The sequence below is a fragment of the Sander lucioperca genome, chromosome 22 (assembly GCF_008315115.2).
Source record: "Sander lucioperca isolate FBNREF2018 chromosome 22, SLUC_FBN_1.2, whole genome shotgun sequence".
Classification (NCBI taxonomy): Eukaryota; Metazoa; Chordata; class Actinopteri; order Perciformes; family Percidae; genus Sander; species Sander lucioperca.
Genome location: NC_050194.1, coordinates 20,033,791 through 20,054,218, shown reverse-complemented (window position 1 = coordinate 20,054,218; position 20,428 = coordinate 20,033,791). Strand labels below are relative to the sequence as shown.

The 20,428-nt window shown below is 38.8% G+C and overlaps 2 protein-coding genes across 2 annotated transcripts; both read right to left on the bottom strand.

Moving 5' to 3' along the window:
* Nucleotides 1–1,809: 1,809 nt before the first annotated feature.
* Nucleotides 1,810–9,138, bottom strand: LOC116061379 (5-hydroxytryptamine receptor 3A-like). The gene is made up of 10 exons (XM_031315558.2): nt 9,079–9,138; nt 8,074–8,234; nt 7,615–7,659; nt 7,346–7,455; nt 6,353–6,522; nt 3,923–4,080; nt 3,198–3,408; nt 2,905–3,081; nt 2,344–2,429; nt 1,810–2,227 (listed from the first exon to the last, which is right to left on the bottom strand). Exons 1-10 carry the CDS (start codon nt 9,116–9,118, stop codon nt 1,982–1,984), a joined length of 1,404 nt encoding a protein of 467 aa, XP_031171418.2. The 5' UTR covers nt 9,119–9,138; the 3' UTR covers nt 1,810–1,981.
* A 2,196-nt stretch (nt 9,139–11,334) lies between these two features.
* Nucleotides 11,335–20,057, bottom strand: LOC116061380 (5-hydroxytryptamine receptor 3A-like). The gene is made up of 10 exons (XM_031315559.2): nt 19,983–20,057; nt 19,448–19,608; nt 19,296–19,340; nt 19,052–19,161; nt 18,523–18,692; nt 18,267–18,427; nt 16,338–16,548; nt 16,084–16,236; nt 14,346–14,392; nt 11,335–13,135 (listed from the first exon to the last, which is right to left on the bottom strand). The coding sequence occupies exons 1-10, from the start codon at nt 20,020–20,022 to the stop codon at nt 12,917–12,919; spliced, it is 1,317 nt and encodes a 438-aa protein (XP_031171419.1). The 5' UTR covers nt 20,023–20,057; the 3' UTR covers nt 11,335–12,916.
* Between the last annotated feature and the right edge of the window lie 371 nt (nt 20,058–20,428).

Sequence of the window (20,428 nt, the reverse complement as noted above, 5' to 3'; positions counted from 1 at the left end):
CCCCTGTTAAGTGCTCAGGGCTCCAAAGGCCCAGACAGACCGTCATGGTGGCTTGTTCAGAATACGATCTCATATTGTACTAAATAGTTCACCGAAACGTGTTTTTGAAAACATTTTAAGCAAGAAATAGGCCATGCAGTTGCTGAATCTGTCTTCATTTCAGATCAACAAAGGTCAGTTTTTTTTTTTTTTCAGATTTTCGTCAGATTTTGAGAGACTCTAGTCACACTCATTCTGCTCCCCATTTCCGGGTTAGCACTCTACCAATCAGATGGGTCATTTGAGTCCGACTGCTGGCAGCAAATTTATATACATGGCATTTAGGCAACCTTTATTGCAATGTTGGCACGGTAAGATGTCCAGACTAGTGCAACAGTAATTTTCGTTTTTTGCGTCCTGCATATGCGTCGACAATGGTCTCAGAGGAGAGCCAGAGCCCTGAAAAAATATTTTTTTTACTAAAGCAGTAGGCCTATATGAAATCAGATGTATTACCTACCACCATTTAGTTGTTTTGTGTTATTTGAAATATTTATAAAATGTCATGCCAGAAGTAATTATTCCACTCATTTTTGAAACAATGCAATTACTAGGGCTGGGCATATCGATCTAAATATCGATAGTATCGATACCAAGATGAGTATTGGTATCGGATCGATACTGTCGTGGTGAGATCGATACTTTTGTTGCAGTTTCTCTCCGAGTTCATGCGAGCACAGCGTCTCTCCAAGTATGTGCGCAGTGTGCAAACAGCGCACCTCTCTCTCTCTCTCTCTCTCTCTCTCTCTCTCTCTCTCTCTCTCTCTCTCTCTCTCTCTCTCTCTCTCTCTCTCTCTCTCTTTCTCTCTGCCCCCTCCCTGCTCTGCCGGAGGTGGAGAGCGGAGAGTCAGAACAGTGAGAGAAGCCTGTGATAATTTTTTGTTGTGTTGTTTATATTGTTATATTCATATTTATACATTGTGGCTTTTGTTTACTTATTTTGCACAACTGACTTTGTTACTTTACTACTGACTTTATTCTTCACAAATATCTGTGTGCAGTGTATTTTTTGTTGTGTTTTTTTATATTGTTATATTCATATTTATACATTGTGGCTTTTGTTTACTTATTTTGCACAACTGACTATTTTTCACAGATATGTGTGTAATAGAAGGTATTTTTGGTTGTGCTGTTGACTTTGTTATATTTATATTTTGTTATTATATACATTTTTTTATTATTTTTGTACCGTTACATTGTTTTATATTGTTCTAGTTAGTAAATAAAAACATTTAGATTTGCCTAAAATCTTTGTCCTGTGTTTTATCATAATCATAATCAACTAACTAAAGGCAAAATCACAAAATGATTCAATGATCGTGACGTTACAAGTAAAAAGTATTGGTATCGGTATCGGCGATACTAGCCCTGTATTTACTTGGTATCGGATCGATACCAAAATTCCCACAGACCGTGTCACAGACCGTGATCAAGCTGCATAATAGATTTTTCGAATGTGTCGAATATCCAACGCCCAATATAAAACTAAGTTTACCACAGTCTGTCACAGCGCCAGAAGCCCAGAAGCCAAGTGTCATCTAGTTCCATTATTTTCGAAAGAAGGCAGATCTCTCTATTTCCAACATTAGGCAACTCACACCAAAACAATCTAGATTGATAAATAGTACTTCAGGTGAGAGCAAAAACATGCATTGCAAGAACGACCTTAACCTTTAAGGATTATAACTAGGTAATACACAAAAGCCAAGTAGAAGGGGGAGGAGAGAGCTTTTGGCTGGTGTTGAACTGGTGTTCAACACCACTGGTGTTGAACTCAAAGAGCACAGGTGTGCTATTTCCTGCAAACAGTACATACCAGTGAAGACCAGGTACGTATTAAGCTAAAAAAGAAAAAAAAGACTGGAGGAGATGGTAATTAAATTATTAGCTGTGGGTATAGCTAAGTCATAACAAAGGAAACAGTTAATCAATCATGTTTTCATTATGTAGCAATGCTCCCCTCTGAATTGTTCCATTGTAAAAAGATAATTATTAAAAACAGAGTGATCACTATTACATAGAAAATAAAGAAAATTCTGTTGACTTTTTTAGCCACTTTGGTCCAGTAGCCAGGCTTCTCCTCTTCCTTCCTGTTGTTGAGAAGCAGGGACAGTGTTTTCTCCATCTCCCTCAGCTCATCAGAGAGTTTCTCCAAGGCATGATACTCCTCTATTTTGCTGCTGTTGTCCTGCAAATATGTTTTAGTAGACTGGTTTACACAATTATGGACATTATCAGCTGATAACAATACACTTAGATTTAGCATTGTGTGTCCATTGTGATTAAATGCAACCCAGTTCTAACCTCTTTGGCCACAGGCAGCAGTTCACATGGAGTTTCGCTAGTAGACACATCATAAATACACGCACATTCAGTCCATTTGTGCTCCTCTGAAAGGACAGTGTTTCCCGAATTTAAAATAATACAATTACCAAGCACGTATGCATTTGAAATAAAATAAGACATCATAACAGTAAGACATTATAACAGCAAAATAAATAGAAAAATAGCTTGTATGTCTCCCGATTGAGTTGCACCAGTTTTTTTACAAAATCATTTCTAGGTTTGTGTGTAAAATCCTTCCTACGAACGTTGTTTGGCATATGTTCTAAAGTAACTGGCATGGCGTTTTGTAATTTAGGTATTTAAATTCTTCCTAATTTACATAATTATTAAACAGGTGTATTAGTTTATTAGTTGGTTTATAGCTCTACAACAGTTACACATGGGAGATATTAGCTGTAAAATAATTTACACCAACTTATCTCTACATAAGGCCAGTAACTACTAAGGATACTTTAGTTATACGTAACTAGGCTACTTTGGGACTGACGAACAGCAGGTGCAACTGGCCCCAGGTCTTACCTTCGCGACAGTTGTGGAGGTTGGCCTTGCGTTGTTTGTTACAGTCCTCATGCAAGCTTTGGTCTTTATCTGCGTCATTGTCTTGGCATGCAGAGTCTTTCTCCATTAGATGCATCACCAAAATTGTCTCCAGGAGGCTCAGCAGCATCAGAGCAAAAATCCCAATGCAGTAGAGGGCTGGGAGGGGCAGGCAGCATAATTAATGCAGACAAATAACTACTCATTGACTCAGTATATGTGCTTGTTCTGCTCATATCAAGTACAGAAAAAGGAATGACTCTGAGCTTCTTTACCTATAAGAGGAATCCTGTTTGACGAGGAAGGCAGAATTTCATTCAGAATGAGTTGTAACACAGTGACAGCAAGCAGCACAGTGACCTTAAAGCTGAGCTTCTCCCCCCCGCTGTCCGAGATCAGGAAGGAGGCCAAGTCCAGACATAGGAAGAACAGGATGGGTGCCAAGAAGTTGACAATGTAGAGCACAGACCGCCTCTTCATAGTGATCTGTGAAATGATGTTTGTCAGATGGTTGATGTTCCTACTCCTGCACATCTGAGAAAGGCAGCTTAAAAAACTATGTACAGGTAACAAGGTCATCTGCACCAATGTGCTTGTCTCCATTGTCAAAAGAAGCAACATAAGTAAAAGTACAGTGCACTCAAATGTTTACTGGAGTAAAAACAGTAACATGTAGTAAAGAAAAAACACTTGAGAAAAAGGAGAGCTGCTGGTGGATTTTTAGATTTTCAGATCAGCCGAAGAATGAAAATAAAGAAGGAAATAAGGGGGGTAAAGAGGAAGAAGGAGGAAAAAAACAGGAAAGTAATAAGAAAAGGTTGTTTGACAGGACAGGATGGGGAAAGGAAGGAAAAAATAGGGAAAGAAAAAGTAAAAAGTATAGAAAGAAAGAAAGAAGAAATAAAAGAAAAAAGGAAGCTACTTAAATCTGTAACTAAATAAAGAGCTTGATGACATGAGTACTTTCTTCCTGTGTACATCTGTATCTAGTTATACGTACAGTGTAAATGACGATGTCTTGGTTGACCATATCGCTGGCATTGTTGGCTGTAACTATCATGTTGATGAATAGCCATTCGTACTGGGTCCGCATCACCTCACGAGACCACTCTGTGGCCTCTGAAGAGTTGTCACTTGGCTGGAGCCGAATGTCCCTTGCTGAGGTGGGAGATACAAGAACTGTAAGGTTGTTTTAGGTGAGATAACAGGAAAGGAATGGATGATAAGTGGTGGAATCTGGTGGTGTGTGGTGGAGACCAGTAGCCAGAACCCCCACTCTCTATTACTGTAAATGAAAATACAGCGTAAATATGGTGTCAGTGTCACTGTCAGTGCCAGCCAATGATAGGACGGGGATGTTACTGATTTATGCAAAATGAAAAGATTTGATTGGTTTTGTGAAAAGATTATTTTTCTGTCTACATATTTTCCTTTTGATGTTAACACTGTCACACACCAATTATGTTATGCATTAGCACCCGACATTGGTCCACTCATATGGAGCTAAATCAGGGCCAAATGTTTTGTTAATTTGAAAAAAATATATATAGTTGAAAAACTAAAGCTTGAAATTGAAAATTTAAGTTTTGGTCTAAAACTTGAAAAATAAAACCATGTATTCAAACTAAATATACGTGTACCAATTTTTCTTTCAGTTTGAATAAAATTTAGATTAAATTCTGGAATTATTTTTGAATAAATTATTAATTTTCACTTTTCTATTTGTTTTCAGTTCCACATTTCATGTTTTCAGATTCAAAACTTATTTTTTTTACGGCTTCAAATCTTTTTTTTCAGTTTCAGATCAGTTTTTTTCAGTTTCAGACTTTTGGCCCTGATTTTGCGTAGGGGGCGTGGCTTCAACTCAGAGGGGCGTGGAATTATGAGTGACAGCCTAACAAAGAAGGCAGAAGACTCTCCTCAGTCATGTTGCCTTCAGGAAATTGTGTTACTGCGAGAACTATGACTGAATGCTTTCTATCCACCATATACATGTGATTTTTACTAAACAAACTGATGCCAGTGACAAAGTTTTCCATTTAAAATACTGTTTTGGATAACACTTGGTACCAATTACACTATAAGAGCAATAAACTGTGCCAGATTGTGCAGTTCAGCATGAACAATGACTTCTCCCACTTCCACGTACGACTTTGAATGAATGCACCACAGTATTCACTCGGCAGTCAGCATGGCGTCCGCTCCGCCAAGGCAACCCTGGCGCCAGCACACAGGTAAGACATATGAAAGATATTAGCATTTTTGAATAGATACTTTGGGACATTATCCCCGCAGTGGCATTTTTTTTGTCATTAACACATAAAGAGAAAATAGGTGGACAGCTGGACAAAGCTGGAAATGAAGCATCGCAGCCACTGTCGAGTTATGGTCATTCTGACAAACAGAGGTTAACAAAGACATTACACGTTAAAGACAAAAAACTTGAGCTGGACACTGAAATTAGTGTAAAAACACCAGCTAGTGTGAAGCTAACATTAGTTAATGCTAACTTTAGTGCTAGCAATGCTTCATTTCCAGCTTTGTCCAGCTGTCCACCTATTTTCTCTTTATGTGTTAATGACAAAAAAATGCCACTGCGGGGATAATGTCCCAAAGTATCTATTCAAAAATGCTAATATCTTTCACATGTCTTACCTGTGCGCTGGCGCCAGGGTTGCTTTGGCGGAGCGGACACCATGCTGACTGCCAAGTAAATACTGTGGTGCATTCATTCAAAGTCGTACGTGGAAGTTTATTGCTCTTATAGTGTAATTGGTACCACGTGTTGTCCAAAACAGTATTTTAAATGCAACTTTGTCACTAGCATCAGTTTGTTTAGTAAAAATCACATGTATATGGTGGATAGAAAGCATTCAGTAATAGTTCTCGCAGTAACACAATTTCCTGAAGGCAACATGACTGAGGAGAGTCTTCTGCCTTCTTTGAGAGGCTGTCACTCATAATTCCACGCCCCTCTGAGTTGAAGCCACGCCCCCTATGCAAAATCGGGGCCAAAATTCTGAAACTGAAAAAAACTGATCTGAAACTGAAAAACAGATCTGAAACTGAATTTTGAGTTTTGAATCTGAAAACATGAAATGTGGAACTGAAACTAAATATAAAAGTGAAAAATGAAAATTAATAATTTATTCAAAATAATTCCAGAATTTAATCTAAATTTTATTCAAACTGAAAGAAAAATTGGTACACTTATATTTAGTTTGAATACATGATTTTATTTTTCAAGTTTTAGACCAAAACTTAAATTTTCAATTTCAAGATTTAGTTTTTCAACTATATATTTTTTTTTCAAATTAACAAAACATTTGGCCCTGATTTAGCTCCATACCCTCTGACTTGGTGCACCAAACTTGCACTCAACTTGCACGTCACACTAAACTCTTATAAACACAACTCAGCCCGCTCTCACCTGTGTGTATGATAGACTTGAAGGAGAGGTTGCAGCTCTGAATGTCAAAGGGGAATTTGTAAATTTGCATCCTGCAGGTGCTGACCAGCACCTGATTGTTCTGGACTTCAACATCACCTTTATCATTGATGGTGAGATAAGGACTCGGAGGGGCTTTGTCTTTCTCTGTCCTGTATGAGAACACACGGAGACATGTGAACACAGAAACACACATGATGGCAATCCCTTCAGCACATTTTAAAAACTTAAGAAGCACTAATATCGATCCAATACTAGTGCTCTATTTTTCCCAAACTCAATGTATGTATGCCTCACTATGTTTAACTCACACATTTTGTTATGTACGCAGATTAATGTGACTTAATAAATGTAATTTTAATTAAATTATAGATTTTTCCTGCAAAGTGAAATTAGTTTATACTGACACGTATCAACAACTATAGACAAGTAGCGCAAACTGTAATCTGCATGCCTGATGTTTTCTGCAGTCATTTTCTTTTTATTGCTATAACAACCTTAGCCAAATGTGAAGCCTTGCCACAATTCAACTCATTTTTTTTCTTAGCTCTTTTTTGTGCATAAAAGCATGGGTGGCTGGAAACACACTTAATTGTAAGTGATTGTAAGTGTGTGTGTGTGTGTTTAACTATATTTGTGGGGTCTAAAAACCGGGAGTCCAGTATACTTGTGGGGTCCCGATAGCTTTGTGGGGCCAAAATGCTGGACCCCACAAGTTTAAAGGGCTGTTTGAGGGTTAAGACTTGGTTGTAGGATTAGGGTTAGAATTAGGTTATGGTTAGGGTGAGGGTAAGGGTTAAGGTTAGGCATTTAGTTGTGATGGTTAAGGTTAGGGTAAGGGGCTAGGGAATGCATTATGTCAATGACGGGTCCCCACAAAGATAGTACCACAAACCTGTGTGTGTGTGTGTGTGTGTGTGTGTGTGTGTGTGTGTGTGTGTGTGTGTGTGTGCGCGCAAATACATTCACACTTACATTTCTTCAATAGTGAGATCTGGCTTCCACAAAAGTTCAGTAGGGAGGGAAACATTATCAATTCCACAAAACTCATTTGGATCCCAGGAAATGTATTCATTGTGCCACCTCTACAGAGAGGAAAACAAGGCAGAAAAACAGGATCATTAAAAAGGCTGACAGAGAGAGAGAGAGAGAGACGCACAAATTAGGTGATGACAAATAAGAAAAACATTTCCCAACAAACGTTCAATCTTTCTGAGAGTCTACAATTCACTGACAGAACTCACCATGACAGTCCAAACATAAAGAATGAATTTCTGGTCTTTCTCAACCTGTAAACAAAAACGTGTGAGTTTTCTAGCCAGAGCAACACAAGTTATGTCAAATCTAAACTAGACACCGCTCATGGAGCCCATACACAGAAAAGGCATAAAATGAAGGCATTCAAACAGATCTAAATATTTTTTACACAGTTTGCATTTCCAGCTGGAATATTTTAAACCTTCTTTCTACATTTCACGATTCTGTATTTACTGCAGTCTGCCTTTGTAGATTAATACCATCGATTTTGTTGCAATTGCCCAATATGCTCAAGAGTTATCGCTGTTTGCTAAAATAATTTGACAAACAATTCAAATAACTGAAAGTAATATTTAAAATGGACATGGTCTATTCTGACAAATAAAACCAATATACATTTTTGTTTATCATTTTAAAATTTGACAAACAAAGCATGAACCACTTACCACATCCAGAATGGCGTAGAGCAGTACTTCCAGGGACACATGTGTGGGGTGTTTGTAGTTTTTTACGGGCCGGGACATGGAGTACAGCTCATTGTTTTTGTTCAGGTTCAGGTGGTTTAAAACATCCTGATAACTGCAGTTACGCTCCAGGTACACCCCATCTAGAGGAGGAACATCAAGACACATTCTCCATGAGAAAACATGCTCTTACTAACTTTTCTTCTCGATTAAATTAGAACTTCACATGTTGTATGTGCTCTTAAATGTATAATTTAGAAGAAATGACAAACAGTCTTTGTGGGTAGTTATCCACTGCCTCTGAATGTATTATAAAACCTTGAAAACTAGATCACAAATATCTGCAGTAATATCCAGTAATTGTGGTCAGTGAAAGGCTATTTTGAAATGGGCGTTGGCGTTGGGGTTTTATCCCATCAGTCCACTAATGATTTTTAAATTTTAATGATTTTAAATGTGAGCATTAGTGCAGTAATTTACGTTTTAATGGGGCTAGCTGTCTAAGATCAATCTGCAATTTGTCACCCATTTTGTTCAAATCAAGGCACAATTTGAGTTTAAAAACTATTTATGTCAGAAAAGATTCTCCCACAACACTATTTTGTGTCTTTTAGTGTTCCTATAATGAGCTATCTTTTTGAAAATTGTATTTTAAAATATTGATATGCTAACCTTCTCTTGTGTTTTTTGTATTTTGTATATTTGGGATTACTCTGGAAAACTATCAACGGAAGGAAATAGGAAATGCTTCAGTGCTTCAGACTAAAAGTCTTCCTTCATTCCTTCATGCAATTATTAACTGTGAAGGTCACCACATCTAATTGGTTTACTCTTAATGTTCAAAATACAACATGCATACAATTGCATTGTATTTAAATTAACAACCCATGGGAATGCTCAGTAAAAAAAGTTAAGCCTTTATCCAACTTGCAGGACATTACTCAGGATACACCTGAATGCATCATGCTGAACACTGTCCAAGCTTACCTGTGAGGAAGAGCAGAAAGAGGAAACCAGTAAGCATCATGACTGCAATCCAGTGAGTCGTTGTCTGTACAGTTAATGTGTCTGTTGTCTGATGCTGTAATTATACATCTGCTTCATACTGGAAGAGGGTTGGGCAATTGAATTACCTATCATTTACTGGTCTGACAGCCTTCCGGAGACAGCATTCACTCCCACAGTGGTCATCATAGCATCCCTCAGTGCTCTTTCAGTGGAGGACCAAAAGGCAGGGAGGGCCCTAGTGGAGATAACAATATGCTGTAATGATGATTGATGGTTAAAGTAAGTACAGTTACTGCAACTTAGTAGTAACACAGTATGAATACTGACCCAACTAGACAGGCTGGCCCTATTTTAACGATCTAAGTGCACGGCGTGAAATGCCTGGCGCAGGTGCGTTTAGGGCATGTACGAATCCACTTTTGCTAGTTAAACGGCGGAAAAAAGGGTCCGTGCGCCAGGAGCATGGTTGAAAAGGGTTGTACTTAGTGTCTTAATTAATCATAGGTGTGTTTTGGGCGTAACATGCAATTAACCAATCAGTGTCATCTCCCATTCCCTTTAAAAGCCAGGCACGTTTGTACCTTGGTGCATTGCTATTATGATGGTGGATTTGCTAAGCAGGAAGTAGAAATTTTCAGGAGAAGAAACTGATCTGCTCGTGCGTGAAGTGAAAGCGCACGATCAGATCATATCATAATACTATTTCACATTAACATTAATATTTTGCATGTTTGTGTACTGTTGCGCGTCCCTGTGTGTGTGTGTAACAAGCACAGTGTGCGCGCTGTGCACAAGCCTAGGCACATTTTACTAATGCCCTGTTAAAATAACAATGAAATGCTGCGTTATTGACTTCAGACCAGGTTTTTGTTGGTCAATGGCACGATCACTTCCTGCTGCCTCAAGATAGCAATACACCAAGAATGCACGTGGACACACCTCCCTGTAAGACCAGCACGCCCATGGGCGCACAGATGGGCGCAGGTGCATTTGCTATTTAAACGACGTGGCCGCTGGACGGGAAATTGACAACTGCGTCGGTCTTAAACTAGCAAAGACACTTGCGTCGGGTTTTGCACTGCGCCGGGTGCAAGATAGGGCCTGAAGCCATCTTCCTTTGTATAAAACATCCCATGGTTTTCTATCAAATTTCGTAAAGTTATCTTGTGGAATGAAAATGTAATTTTTATGGAGTTCTCTGTCATTCTTTATGGAAAAGAATAGACTTGCCCTGCTGCTGTCAAAAGCTTTTGATTTGGGAAAAAAGGGTCGCTCTCAGAAAGAGTTATAGATACTCTATACTATATGTATACTTAAAATGTACTGGTGATTTTGTTTGTCTACATTTTACCTTTACTATGTCTTTTTTTTTTTTTTTTTTATAAGCCAATACAGGTTTCCACCACACCCTCACATGTATCATGTATTTCTTCAATGTGATTTGTATTTATGTGTGTGGAAAAAAATAAACATAAACATGTTGTTGATGTGGATTATTTTCCTACTGTCATGTATAATTGATGATTAATTATAATAAATGTGACATTCTTTATTGAATTGACACAACCATCATATTAGGGTGTAAAGCTATGGGTTATATAGTGTAGTTACATCCAACTTTGCATTTGGAGGCAAAAAAAATCATTTTGGAGCTGTCATTAAAGTGCTGTCATTAAAGTGAAATCTTTGCTTTATATCAGTTTTCAACTCTGATCTCACTCGTACTGGAAAAGACCAGTACTATTAAAAAAAAGAAGTGAAAATTCAAAGCTGTTTGCAGAAAGTAGAGCTCACCACCTTGTGGCGGCACAAAGACACAGCCAGAGGATGCTGTTGGGATTAAATTACAATACATTTATATTACTGGGTCCAGGGTGTAGGGTGCAGGGTTTAGAGGCTTGAAAAAAAAGGCATTAAAAGGTAAAGCAATTATGACAATTTTCATAATCTGGCAAGAAATGAGTAAAAACGGCTTATTAAATATCTGCAGGACTGATAAGGAAAGTGGGAACAGGTTGGCGGGGAAAGTCAGGTAAGGTATTCAGGTTAGGTTTTTGGTCATAAACCAAGGTATTGAACACATTGATACTTTGACCTGAAAAGGATTAGGCATCACCAAAGTTATTACAGTTGATCCTGAGGGGAACATGAATGCCTGTACCAAATTCTGGCAATCTATCCAAAAGATGTAGAGTCCAGACACAAGTGATCAAATGCAAATTCATCCAAAATTGACTCAGAAACTGACTGTTAATTGAGTTATACTTCTGAATGTATTTGCAATTTTTCTACAAAGCGTAATATTTAGCTTTCACTCACCGTAAGTGGCACATAAACATTCAACCGCCAAATTATAAGCTTGGTGATTATAGAATGTTAAAATTACTACATTCCACGGTAAGCCATCCAATAGTTGTTGAGGCTCAAAACCACAAATAGAAAAGTCGGGAGATCAAAACAGTCATCAGAACACATCATCTGGGAACCACGAACATCTGTATGAAATCTTATACCAAACCATCAAGAAGATGTTGAGCTATCTGACAGGATAAGTGAAAACTTTTACCTGCTGGTGATGCTAGAAGATCATCGAAGTTATTAGGATTAATCCTCTGGGGAACATGAATGTCTGTCTAGCAATCCATCCAGTAGATGTTGAGATATTTCACCAAAGTGGTGGACGGACAGACCAACATTGCCCGCTAGTATGGCCTAGAAAAATAACATCCACTGTGATTCGATGTGGTGAAACAATAAAACATGTAAAAGTCCTGAGGGGACTTTTTATGGGCAGCCTGAGTGATGAGAATACACGTGTCTTTGTCTGCTCGTTTCTAAGCGATGTAATAACACCAGATCCTCCTTTCTGATGATGAGTATATGCAGTAACATAGAGGCTATATCAGGCTGGTGGGGATGGACAAAATTGGTTTAAAGTCTAAATGACAGATGAGCTGTACACTCAAAGTAGACAGAAACAGGACAGGAGGGATACATCTGTTTCTCTGAGCGGAGAGATAATGTGTATTATAATATAAATAAGTATTACAGAGTAAAAAATATGACATCAGCGAGGTCAGGGAAGGATTTGAATTCGAGGCAGTGAAGTTTCCTCTTTAATATCTTACAATCAATTGTCCTGATTGGATTAAATTAGATTGGATTTGTCTCTATTCGTTTTGCACACAAGATTTTGGGAGGTGGTCGTGACCACATCGAGGTACATCACCAGACACAGCTGCACCTTCATTTATACAATTAGATCAACCTTTTGTGGGCATAAAAGTCATTGCAGCTATGGATGTATCAGTGGACAATGAAGACTTTTTTTCTTCTCTCCAGTGGATGGTAAGTGCGTTTATTTATCATAAAACATTTTCAGGTCAAATCCACATTTTGCCATTGGTTTTCTCTTCTCTTTTTTGAAATTCAAACATTTAGCTTTTACTTTATTCTGGTATATGTGGCTGTGAACGAACAAGGATTATTCACCACACATTTTTATACAATCATATCAAAAGTCACTGCATTAAACTGTCTTCTGCAGTAATGTTTCCTTAATTTCAAAAACGAACAAAGCTTTTATCGACAGTATACATTTCAGCAGCACACATTTACAGGATTGTGTAACTTCACCTTCAACTGTGGAAAAGTTATCTCATCTTTACTTCTTAAAATAGACCACACCAAGTTGCTGTAAATACAGAACGTTTGCTTTTATAGCACAACACGACACTTGTAGATTCTACAGTAAACTTTTTCCATCACATGTTGACATAAAGGTATAATACAGAAACCGAGGTATTATTCAACATTTCTAAGTGTTCCATTCAATAAAGATGAGGATTAGAAACAGTGACACGGTGGTGATGTAGAAAATGAAGAAAGCTCTGTTAATTTTTGCGGCCCAGTGGCCGGATTTTCCTACTTCCTGTCTGCAGCGGAGGTGCAGATTCAGAGTTTTCTGCAGCTCCTTGAGCTCCTCCAGGATCAGCAGTAACACATGAGACTCTCGTGGCTGAATGCTGTTGTTAACCTGCACACATCATGAGTCACAGACATGTTAGAGTGGCTTTTTTCTCCCACTGAGACTGATAATGTATAGCAAGCAAGGTGGACAAAATCGCCTCTCGTTATCACGCAGGGTATTTAGTTCTTAACAGACTAACTTATAGCTTGTAACAGGTTAAATCGGGCATCTTAGGTTGTTAAAAGCATGTAAATATGTTGAGTTTTGCCATGTTATTACAACAATTTTGACTGAAGCTTCCATCTCCACGGAGGGGAGATGAATCTGCAGCCCAAACATTGGTACTGTATATAAAAAACATAATGCCCTTAAGTGATGAGTAAATATACTGTAATTTCCAACTGATCTTCTAAACGATTTTTTTTTATATATATCAATAATAATCTTTCTAAAAATCATTGCTTGATCTAGTCAGGTTTCCACCCAAACATAGCACAATCTTTTATACAGAATTTGAAAAAAAGAAAATGGGATTGAATGCATATCTCCATCCACTACTGTTAAGAGAATATTAGGAATAGGAGTCGGTTCATTGAGATAAATGGCTGTTGGTGCTAATTTTCCATTTGGGTGCCGTTAAACCATTGTAGATGAAGAGACTGCAACCAGATGCAGTATTAAGAGCCCAGTGATGGAGAAACCATGTGGAAAACATGATGGAAATATTGCATTTATGTTTGTTGCATTTATTCATTTGAGGAACATATCCGTCTCCTCATCGCTTCACACAGATCTGACGTTTCCATTGCACTTTTGCATTCATTGTTTTTAATACACAAACTTTCCCACTTCAGCCAAGGGTAAAAAATGTTTTCCGCATTTCAACTCAGGTTTTTAGATGCACAAATTGAAAATTTGCATGAAAACCGGTGGATGGAAACCCATTTATTGGCTAATAGAATTAATATTCTAGCATCAATTCTATTAAATATATTATTAGTTTAAATTGAGAAAGAAACTATTGATTCAAATAACAGTTTGAATACAGAGAGAAGAATGACAGGGTGTAAAGGAGAGTTTTACAGCGCTATACCACTGCATACAATTACAATTAAAGGAAAAGGAAGTCATCTTGCCATACTTTTTACCTGTTAAGACAATAGATTTGAGTGTGTAATGACATCAAGATCTTGCATGATTACACACGAGAAACTTCACGATTTTGTACACCTATCTTGTGATAATAATGCTTTATCTGAACTCATAATGTCTGTACCTCTTCAGCCACCGGCAGCAGTTCATGCTGTTTCTCACCGTCAGACGCTGTACAGATGCATGAACAGCCAGTTAGTCTTTTCTCCTCTGAAAACACACAGCAGGTCTGTCACAAGAGTGACTACGCCGGAAATAAGATTCACAATTGTGCTGCACTTAAAAAGCACTGGAAAACATAGTTTTAGATCTATGTGTTATTCTATTCTATTACCTTTTTGTGATTAAATATGAAAAGAAAAAAACATCCCAGGTTATAGTTAATGAGAATGTAACTGTTGAAAACCAGGTCAATCTCTATCATCGAGACTTGATCAGATATGATCAACAGTGGCACTTCCTTGGAAACATAAGCAAACCTGATTTGGATTCATACTAGAAATAGGTCAAGGAGAAAATTTAATTTTAAGGCCTTTAAAGATCCCCTATTATGCTTTTTTAGATTTTTCCCGTCTTTTAGTGTGTTATATCATTTGTTGTGTATGTAATAGATGTATAAAGTACACAAAAACACATTTCACTCCAAATGGAGCGTTCTCTTCCACAGACAGCATTTTTTCTCAACTGCCTGAAAACGGCTCACCCATATTAAAATTCCTCAATTAGTGATGTCATTGATTGAGAAAGCCAGCCCAGTTTTTCCTATGTGCTGCCTATTGGTGCTGCCTGAGCAAGCACAGTGGCTTGTTTAAATTTGGTTGACCAATCACAACAGAGTGGGCCAGCTGACCAATCAGAGCAGACTGGGCTCTTCAGGAAGGCAGGCCAAGAGCTCAGACAGAGTAGGCTCGTTCGAGATGAACTGCGCCTCGCCTGTAAAGTGGATGAGAGCAGGCGACAGCAGCAGGGGCGGTGACAAAAATCCGCTGTCAAGTCGGACAGTTTCCAGCTGATTCCAGCAGCCTTCAGGCTGAACAGGAAGTCACAGAAACACTGTGGTCCGATTCTGATTTAATAAAATGTTATCAGACCCATATATCAGCTTGTACACAGTCTCCAGTTGTTTTAATTATGACAGAGTAGCTCTCAAAATGCTCTACATGCGATCTGTTGCTGATTTTAATTAACAACACACTGTAGATAATCCGTAATCTGAACAGATTTAGTCTCTCTGACTTCTAAAAGTAACTACCAGCCACACAACATGTGGTTTGTACAGAATAAGCCTTTAAATCAGACAAATAGCAGTTAAAATCCCTCCAATTCAAAATAAAAGAAAGTTTATATAAAACGTCATCATAGTGAGTCGATTCTGAAACCAATCAGCTGTTAGATCAGCTGAGAGGCCGGCGTTTCCCAGCATGCCCTGAGTCCGCCTGGGTCTTGCAGTCGGTGAAAAGCAACTGCGCTGCCTGCGTCTCAGAACTGCGGCCACCTTGATCTCATGAGGTTATCGTTGCCCACGTGTGCATGACGTCAGAGCAAGTCGGGATCAAGTCGGACACAACTCGGCATTCATTGGGCAGCAATCGCCAGTAATCGATTCTGCGCAGAACTGGCTCATCTCCAATGAGCCTAGTGTTTCAGGCAGAGGAGCTGCAGCAATGGGCAGTATGAGACACATAATATGTTTTTTGAACATCAAAGCATGTAAACCTACTCTAGTAGACCCCAAGAGTACAAATATGACGCTGAAAAGGAGCTTAATAGGGGCTCTTTAAAATTATAGACTTAAACTAGAATCAGTAGCCAGAACATTTCCCTTCATGGAGCATCCTATTAATCTGTGATATGTGTCTCACCTGCATTACAGTTATCGATTTTCACTTTCTCCTGTTTGTCCCTCAGCCTGAGCTCTTCCCGGGACACAGAGTCTTTCTCCATAAGATACGTAACCAAGATCGTCTCCAGCAAGCTGAGCAGCATCAGAGCAAAAATCACAATGCAGTAGGTTGCTGAGAGGAGAAAACAGGCATTAACTACTTTTTGTTTTGGTTTCTAGAGCTCTTGACTGTATTACTCATAATCCATTTAACAATAAAGCGGGAGTCAGTACCTATGAGTGGAGTCTTGTTGGACATGGAGGGCAGGATGTCATTCAGGATGAGCAGCAGGACAGAGATGGCCAGCAGCACAGTGACTTTGAAGCCCAGCTTCTCTCCTCGATGGTCTGCGATGAAGTAGGAGGCGAGGTCCAGACTCAGGAAGAAGAGGATAGGCAACAGGAAGTTGATGACATGGAGGAGGGGCCTCCTCTTCATGGTGAACTAGGAAAAACACATAGACAGTAAAATAAATGGACCAACAGATCCCATTGCTCTGGATGGAGACCAGTGAAGTATATTAGAAGCACTTTTCCGGTGATGGCTGAGCGTTACTGCGCAGCCTCCAACTGAGCTTGAAGACGTAGATGTGACGGGAGCAACCTGTCTGAAAGTTGGAAGTCTTCTGGTAGCTGTGCCAAGAGAAATCTCAATCATTCAATCTTGCAGAGACAGAGAGCGTAGGTATATGTAAGGAGATAACATAGGCACAGGCTAATTATTGCTAACTTAAATGCTAGTTAACATTAGTAATTAAACTTAAACAGCTAATGTAAGTCGAAACTGCCTGCGAGCTTCTCCTGTACTATACGGTAATTCCTCTACTATGCGACAGTAAGTCGCGTGGTTATGAAACAATCGTTAGCCTATTTTTACAAAAACGTCTGCTACGGAGCCATAACGTGAGGTACAAGGTAATGGAGCCTTTTATACATTGTCGTGTTTGTTTAGAAATAAACAATGGACAAATAGAGTCTTTAAACGCTTCAGATGTAAAGTTATTCGCTGTCAAAGTGGCGCCAAAATGAATGGCAGTCAATTGAATGCTAACGACAGGTGATGGCTTGTTAGCATCTAAATGGCACCATAGGAGGTACGCGTTGTGGAGAGAGGCTTACCCCCTTGGAAAAAATGGGTTCAAAGGTCAAACTAGATGGAGATAAACAGACATTATGACATATCTGGAGTTAGAAACCTAATAAGAAATGTGTCAGGAGTACATGTAAAAAAAATCTTCTTTGCCCTTGAGTTACCTAATTTGTGGTGTCATATTACTTAATTCATGCATAGCAATTAGTAATTCATACAACGTTATGTTTTGTTAATTTGCATACTAATAAATGAAGAGCACACATTATTAAATTCCAGAGCATTAATTTAAAGCTGTGGTAAGCATTTTATTTTTGGCGTCGTTGGGCAAAAAATTACATACTTAACTATCAGCACATTGTAATTCAAGTGGTCTGTGAAAAAACAATAAAGTAGATAGATAATCTAGCCTTGACGTAAGACTTTGGACAATCACAGGTCATTTCAGAGAGAGAGAGAGCATTCCTATTACCCGTGCAATAAAGAGGGGACAGGGTGGGCTGTAGGAAGTGGTCTCACTCTACTTTAAATTCTGGTGTTTTTTTGCTTTTTAACCACTGCAGCTTTAGGGGTCTTTTAAACTGACAATATTGTTTTAATTATTCTCTGTAAATTTGTACACCCAATTTTAGGAGCACAATTAAGTAACTCAAGATTATGAATTAAGAGACAGGACTGTGCATTGTGGCGCTCTCCAAGGTGCTGATCCTCTTGCTTGGAGCAGCGAGGGAGCTATCCAGAGCGCTTTCTTTCTCTGCCACCCACAGCAGTGGGAAGAGGCTTCCAGCCAATAACTTCTAATCGTCTAAATGTCTAATCATTGACTTTATTTGTTTTCTAACATATAGCGATATATATGTATATATATATATATATATATATATATATATATATATACCCCCACCCCCACCCTCCCCCAGAGAACGAGATTATGTCCTGTTTTGGGAACCCAATTTATTAATGCAAGAGCACAAATTAAGAAACTCAAGAGTACGAATTAATTAATGCAAGAGCCTGAATTAAATACTAATATAAAAACAAGAATATATATATATATATATATATATACGCACAGTGTATATGAGGTTTTCCCACTGTCTATCGTCGAAGGTGAAATTGTAGCTGGCGATGGACAGTTGGAGGAATTCCCACTCTCCCTGACTTTTCATCACCTCTCGGGAAAACTGCGTGGCTCGAGACGAGTTGGAGGAAGGAAGGAGACGGATCTCATTAACTGAGAAGAAAGGGAGAAAGTTTGAGTGAAAAGGTGGACGTAAAAACTGACTTCCCTGCAGACAGTCAATTACACACACTCCCTCCCTCACTCACCATAGTGTATTGCAGATCCAATAGTGATGTTACATCTCTGTGTGTCGAAGGGGAACTTGTGGACATCCATCTTACAGGTGCTGACCACCTTCATGTCCTCTTCAGAAATGATTGTCCCATCATAGGACACGTACATGTACGGATTTTGAGGGGAGTCATCCTTCTGTATCCTGAGACAAAAACACACGCAATCTTTTCATGTCATGTTTGTGGAGCATTCAAACCACATATTATTTCACATTTATCATGAACTGAATGAATAGAAGATGGATCTTCTCCTGTCACCACCTCAGGATAATGTGTTTGCTTTAATGAAAGTGTGTACTTTAATAAAAGTGAGCACACAGTGACATCATTTACCAACAGGGTGTGTAGCAAGTCTTTATGCTATGCTAAGCTAAACTAACTGGCTCTTAAATACAGTATAAGAGTGGTATCATCTCATCTAACTCATACCTTTAAAATCAGATTTGAGTTTTTGCATATCTTCCCATAAACTACTGTGTGTCTGTGTGTGATGCAGGCTCACATCTCATAGATAAAGAGGTCTGGTCTCCAGAGCATTTCTCTAGGAACTGAAAAATGAGTAATTCCACAAAACTGCGCCGGGTCCCATGAGATGCGTTCATTGTTCCACATCTGCAGAAAAATAAAGGTGAATGAATTACCAGAAAGATAAGAGATGAGTGAGTTGTAGCCAGATTTTGTGTGTTAGTTGAGAGGCACAGGTGAAAAGAAGAAACATTTTGCATTTAAATAAAATCAAAACTCACCATTGTTACCCAGATGAAAGGAACAAAAGTTTGTGTTTTCTCAATCTGGGAATAGACACACACACACACACACACACACACACACACACACACACAGTCAGAACAGATCAACTACATGGCAACATTTAGCAGATGAATCATACAGCACCTACCACAGCCAGGATGGCATACAGGATGATGTCCAGCTCCACCATAGTGGAGTGTTTGTAATCCAGAACGGGTCGGGTCAGTTTAAACGCACCGTTATCTGTGGTCAGGTTCAGGTAGTCCACCACGTCCTGGTAACTGCACACTTTCTTAGAGGACGCACCGTCTTCATTCAAAAAGTTATCAGAGAGTTTTGTCTTAAAACTAAGTACAACTTTTTTTATTTCATTTGTTTATAATGTGTGGATGCTAATCTTTTTATTATATAACACATAACTTTAAGTGATGTTAAATTGTCTTTGGTATAACCTACTATAGATTTTTGTAGTTTGTTGTTGATTTTACCGGATATATTTTTTTTCTATGTTGAGCCTCAAAAAGGGTAAAAGAAATTAACAGCAGCGTGAAGCAGACAAACGAGAGAAGTCACGGCATAACAAAAATGTGAACATTTTTCAGGTACAAATATGATGTGAAATAGCTCTGTGGTTCAAACACATAAACACACCTCAAGCATACTCATACAGACCAAAGTCTTACCTGTGAAGACGATCAGGAGGAGGAAAGCAACATGCATCATATCTGCAGCGGTGAGTTTGTGTGTGTGTGTGTGTGTGTGTGTGTGTGTGTGTGTGTGTGTGTGTGTGTGTGTGTGTGTGTGTGTTATCAGCCAAGTGTGTGTTCCTGCTGTAAGACCAGATCCACTCTGTGCTGCTGTCCTTTGATTTGAGCGGACGAGGGCTGGGCTGAATGAATGCCCCTGTCTGAAATGAGAAACCCCTCCCACAGTGCACAGCAGGGATTGACATTGTAATTGGTTAACAGAGAAGGGGGGACAGGTAGGGGTGTATATCAGGCCTTTGTTTCACTCTCAAGGCAGATGAGATTGAAGGTAACAATCAAATTTAGGGAAAGGCAGGTGGAGCATTCATCCATCTGAAAGGGGACTTAATGTGGATTCACAGCTTGCTCGCAACTTATTTGAC